Below are 5,893 nucleotides of genomic sequence, written 5' to 3'. Positions count from 1 at the left end.
TTGCTAATAAAGCAAAAAAATAAAAAAATGGATTGTGTCTTGGATCTAAAATCATTTTTAGATTATTCATTATGTAATAAATAAAAATTTAAAAAGTAAGTGAAAGGTGATTTATGAAGTGGTAGCTATGGAGTTAAAAGTTTTGGAATTGAAAGTTGAGAGTATAGTGGTTAATTGAATGAGACCCGAATTTTGTGAGCCTAGAAGGGTGGGTGGAGGGATGGAAGGGAATCGATTTCCTTGATCACATCGCATACCTTTCGCAAACAAGTAAATACTCATTGATGAGACTTTGACTATTTTTTGGTAACGTTTACCTACTTTCCTCTAACCAACAACGTCAATCCTCTCTTCCTCTCTTTCACCTTGCTCTATTTAAATGGGGAAGTCTTAGCCATTTCTTCCCTAAGAAGAAAAAGAGCCAGGAGAGAGAATTTATGGGAGAGGGAGAGATGGATAGAATTCCTTGTGCGATTAAAGATGGTGTAAAGAAAGGGCCATGGACGCTAGAAGAGGATATCATCTTGGCTTCCTACATCCAAGAGCATGGATCAGGGAATTGGAGCTCTGTTCTTTCTAATACTGGTAATTTTTTTTTCTTTTCTTTTGTGTTCCTTCCCTTTCCTTTTCTCTTCATCTTCTAGTTTCTATTATTATTAGGTTCGATATTAAGTTTCATCATTATTTAATAGTCTATAACTCTAGTATAATACTCCCCTTGAAAAAAGCTAGAATATTGCCAAATTTACTTGCACGATGTGGTTTTATTTTCTTGCATCGTGTTTTCAGGTCTACTCAGATGTAACAAAAGTTGTAGGCTTAGATGGAATAATTATCTTCGACCTGGCATCAAACGTGGTAACTTCACTGAAAGTGAAGAGAAAACAATAATTCATCTTCAAGCTCTTCTTGGTAACAGGTTAAAGTTGAAACTCTCTCCATTTCTTTTTGCTATGGTTTTTCTAAATTTGAGTTTAATGTATTGTATGTTAATGGTTTGGAAGTGAGGTTTTGAGTCCATGTTGTAATTTTGTATCTTAACGTAGGTGGGCTGCAATAGCATGCTTTCTTCCTGAGAGAACAAATAATGATATCAAGAATTACTGGAACACCCACCTTAAGAAGAAGCTGATGAAAAGCCATGTAGGCCATAGCCATGATGGTTCCTCATCTTCAAGGTTCATACCCAAAGGCCAACAGGAGGGAAGGCTTGAAACTAACAACAATGGGGAAAATCAAACTCTGAACAAAGTTTTATCCTTGAAGAAAGAAAGCAGTTTCCTCCAGAAAAAAACATCTAATTACTCAGCCCAATCCTCCACCACCTATCCATTTAATATTGGGCATATAGATAGGTTGCTCAAAAACTGGATGAATGAGACACCAAAGCCATCTAAAATACTCTCACAAAGGACTTCCCAAGGCTCCATCACAAATGCTTTCACTATAGGTGTGATAAATTATAAATAGGATGAAGATGTGCATTATTTGTTAATTAAGCAATGACTTAAAATAGTCACGATGATGCATGATTTTATTGTAGGTTCACCAAGCATTAGTCAAGCCACTTTTACTGCAGGAACATCTAGCACTGGAAAAGGAACAATAAATGTGGCAATGGCGACTACAGAGGCAATAAGCTTTCACTCCCTTTTTGGCTTTAACTTTTTCAACTCTGATGCATCGAATCGTCTTGTGATCAAGAAGGCTACTACAAGCAACATACCTATGACTAAGCTCCATCAAGTTGAGAAAAAGCCAAAATTCAATCGAGGTCCTCTATCAGAGTTTAAGAAAAGTCTTATGGATGACGGTGTTGGTGAAAGGCAAGCTGATTTGATGGACATGTAGTCTTTTGGGAAAACTAATGGCTTGTTTTAGGGCGGATCTCAAGTCAATACATGCATTGTTTCCTCTCTATAGATGCATGATTTGTTTCTTTGGTCTTTTGAGGAGTTTTATGCCTGAGGGCTAATAGTGTTTCTCTTTTAAGGACTTGTAGGCCTAATAATTAATAGGTTTATGTGCCCTTTTAGTTTTGCTGATTGAAAAGCTAATAAAGTTTGCTTATTGATGCCTAGTGCTTGAGCAAGGAAAAGCTCTTTTCTATATTAAAAGATCAACTATAAATTTCTAGAAATCTATATAATAAAGCAAGAAGGGTTTTGAATTGTCTCAACACAAATGTGAGGGAGACATTTTTTGAATGGTTGAGATTGGTTTACTGAAGATTTGATGGCTAGGATTAAAATTTTTCCAGCCCAGCGCAGCATCTCACTGTCTCTCTCCCTCTGTCTTTCTTTCTCTCCCTCCCACCCACCCATCCCCTCTCTAGCACCTCTCATATACATATATACACACACATACCCACCCACAATGGCTGGCCCATTCTCTCTCTCTCTCTCTCTATATATATATATATCATATAGTAGTGGGCAAGGGAGTTGAAGGCCGAACAATAGCCGGTGGGGCCGATTGCAGCGGCGATGGAGCCTGAAGCAGGGAGTGGCCAGGGTGGCAGACGATGCAGCGAGCAGGGTGGGCTCACGGTAAAGAGCCGATGTAGCAGCTGGGTGTGGCGGTCGGAGGAGCGGTTCTTGGCGGCCAGAAGTAGCAGAGGCGCGGGAGGTTGCCCACGGCATCGAACGATTGATGGCAGCGACCTCTCTCTCTCCTACTGACCCATTCACTCACTCCCTCAACCTACCCCCTCCCTCCGTCGTTAGCTGCTCCGGCCAGATCTCAGTTGCTGTGTATATGTATGTGTGTGTGTGTGTTTGTGATGTTTGTTGTGTATATGTATGTGTGTGTTGTGTGTGTGTATTGTGTGTGTGTGTTCTGCATGTATCTATGTATATGTGTGTGTATATATCTATATATATATGGGTGTGTGCAACGGCGTGTGTGTGTTTGTGATGTTTCCTTTATTATATAGATGTGTGTGTTGTGTGTGTGATGTTTACTGTGTTTATGTATGTGTGTGTTGTATGCGTGTGTTCTGCCTGTATCTGTGTATATATATATATACACCCATATATATACCAATCTCTGTCTTTCTTTAGAATTGAAATTTTTTTGTTGTTTTTCTTTTAATTTCATTTGAGATTTTGTTGGTAGTTATGTAAATGAGGGAAAAGTTGAAATCTTTTCCTGGGTTAGAATTTGTAATAGAGTGTGTTGAATTATCCTATGTGGTTCTATTTTGTATTAGTTTTTATGTATTACTAACCGAATTAAAATAAGGGATATTGTTTACGTACATACATACAAACATAATACAATGATTCTTTACTGTTTTCTTTAACAAAAAAGTATTATATAATTAGTTTTGATTTTAATTTAATAAAAACGTATTATGTTGTTTAATAATATTAATACAAATATATTTACAATATATTTTCATGTTGTGTTTTATATTTTAAAACATATGCTAATTTCTACAATTTGAACTATTTTAGTATTTTTAATATATAAATAGTAAATACCATCATTTTATGTAACATTATTTAATTGTCATTCCTTAATTAAATTTAACTAATTGATTAGATCGAATTCATACATTAATGGTCCTCTTTTTTTCCTTAAAATTTTAAAATAAATTACATAAATATTAATGTATTTCGGTCTATTAACAAATTTTTAGATAAATTATAAATTTTTAGATAATGTATTTTGGTCTATTATTTTGCATTTTTCAAACTATAAACGTATTATATTTGTTAATAATATTAATACAAGGGATGTCACTTTTTTGTTAAAGAAAGCATTAAAAAAGCAAACCAAAGATATTTTGAAAAACAGATTTTTTGGATGTCTATTTAAAAAAATTTCTCAATTGGACATGATTTTCTAATTTTTATATTTTGTAAATGAATTTTTTGGGATATCTTTGTGATTGTGAAATGCATTTGAGTTGTGTGGATATAAAGAAATGATGATTTATGAGTTATGATTTATAGAGATGTTAATTTTTTTTATATTTAATTTATAATTTTAATGTTAAATTTTGTTTTTCACCTTTATTCCTTATAATATAATTTTAGTTTTAATTAAGAATTTTTTTGTAAATTTATTTTTAATAAAAAATTAAATTTACATACTGATACTCTTAATTGTAAACAACTAAAAATAGTCTCTTCATAAAAACCAAGCAAATCTTTTATCAAGACCCAATTTGCCCATAAACCCACCTAACCCAACATCAATGGTGAATCAAATTGGAAAAATATTCAATTTAATGGTAATTTCACATTATCTAATCATATATTATTATGTAACTAACTGTGAATACATGGCACCAGAAAATAATAAATATTATTTTATTTTTAATTTTATTAAAACTTATTAATTATCATGTGTCAATTTTTCACATTATGTCATTTTACTTAAACTATTTTTACCCATGTGTTGTAATCAATGGCAGTGATGACAGTTGAAAGTTGAACTACTTTTTCCATTTAAGAATGTATTTTAGGAATTATTTAAAAAGAAAGTGAGAGAGAGGGTGATTTGTTGTGAAGTTATCTAACAAAATTGGTCTAGGAAGGAAAAGACTGTTTGTTTGAAGCTATTTAAAAAGAAATAGATTATTTTAACATTTATGTGTAATATAGCAAGAAATTTTTCTTTTTTTGGCACCTTTTTAAGAGAGTATAATATTCAATATTGTATTTTAAAAAAATTTGGTGAATCTTCACTTTCTATGCCTTTGTTATATGTGGAAATTTGTTTTTTTTTTTTTTTTGCATAACTTTATGTTCGGACTTTCTAAGTGATAATTATTCATACTTGGTTTTAATTTCATTTCTATAAAATTGTACTCTGATTTTCATTTTATCATTTTAATGTGATTGTTAAAATACATCCATTCTAAACATTAAGGGGGGTCGGTAGGTGAGACGGCAATGGAGGGGGCGGGAGGGGCAACAACGAATGGGGGCGAGGCATTGCGAGGGCTAGCAGAGGGGCGATGGCGGTCCGAGATGACCCGTGGGTCCCCGACAGACTGCTGTCAGGGGCCCTTGAAGCCCCCGAGAGCTCCAAGGGTCCCCATAAACGGTTGGTATGTATTGTTTGATATTTAATTTTTAATTTAATTAGTTTAGAATGTAGAGCATTTACTGATGTATTTTATTATATAGATTTAGTAATTTTTTTTATTATAAAACGTTAACAAATATATAATAACTTTATTTTCTATTTTTTGTTCAGTGTTTACCATTTTTTTTTTTGCAATATTAGTGAACATTATTGCATTTTAATCTTAATATTATTTACACTGTGCCTTTAGGCATGTTTATATTCATTTTTTGATAATTTCGTATTTAAGAACTATATGCATTGTCTTCAGATACGTGATATAAGCGAGTTTAGGCTTTCAGTTTAGTACGTGTCCGAGTTCAACGCTTCATTATTTCGTATTCAAATTCAATGTTCGATTTTTTGTAGTTGCATTGTGCCTTTAGGCACGAATTATCCCTAGTGTCTATATATAATGCATATGGATAAATCCAGAGATCTATATATATGACATGCTAGGTTGTTTATGGATTTCTTCATTTTATCATTTTTAACTATTATATCCAACTACATATCGAAGCTTGAAATTTGTTGAGTTCTCACAAATATAAAAAATCTCTAGTATATCAAGTCATTTATATATACTTATATGATTAAGGTTTATGAGCCAATGTGCATAAGAAAACCATCCTTGCATATTAAAATTAGATTGAATCAATAGGTTGGACCCATTAGAACCAAATCAGTTACCAAACCAACTTGATCCAAAAATAAATCTATAAAAGTAAACCTAGATATATATATATATATATAAACCAGTCAAATTGACTAGTTATATTTGGTTTTACTAATTTGCAAAAAAGGTAACATTAGT

General features: G+C 32.6%; 1 protein-coding gene across 1 annotated transcript; it reads left to right on the top strand.

Annotated features, from left to right (window-relative positions):
• The first annotated feature begins 452 nt into the window (after window positions 1-452).
• Window positions 453-1,851, top strand: LOC127808559 (myb-related protein 306-like). Its single transcript, XM_052347127.1, has 4 exons — window positions 453-585; window positions 790-919; window positions 1,047-1,450; window positions 1,544-1,851. Exons 1-4 carry the CDS (start codon window positions 453-455, stop codon window positions 1,849-1,851), a joined length of 975 nt encoding a protein of 324 aa, XP_052203087.1.
• The last annotated feature ends 4,042 nt before the right edge of the window (window positions 1,852-5,893 follow it).

Source organism: Diospyros lotus, chromosome 8 (genome assembly GCF_014633365.1).
Source record: "Diospyros lotus cultivar Yz01 chromosome 8, ASM1463336v1, whole genome shotgun sequence".
Taxonomy (NCBI): domain Eukaryota; kingdom Viridiplantae; phylum Streptophyta; class Magnoliopsida; order Ericales; family Ebenaceae; genus Diospyros; species Diospyros lotus.
The sequence above is the reverse complement of the archived record's forward strand: the minus strand, read 5'-3'. Positions and strand labels throughout refer to the sequence as shown.

What these genes read in the sequence shown, in the direction of transcription:
- LOC127808559 (XM_052347127.1), top strand. Translation starts at nt 453, where the DNA reads ATGGATAGAATTCCTTGTGCGATTAAAGATGGTGTAAAGAAAGGGCCA. An exon ending in CTCTGTTCTTTCTAATACTG is followed by an intron (nt 586 to 789) that starts GTAATTTTTTTT and finishes TCGTGTTTTCAG; the next exon opens with GTCTACTCAGATGTAACAAA. An exon ending in CAAGCTCTTCTTGGTAACAG is followed by an intron (nt 920 to 1,046) that starts GTTAAAGTTGAA and finishes ATCTTAACGTAG; the next exon opens with GTGGGCTGCAATAGCATGCT.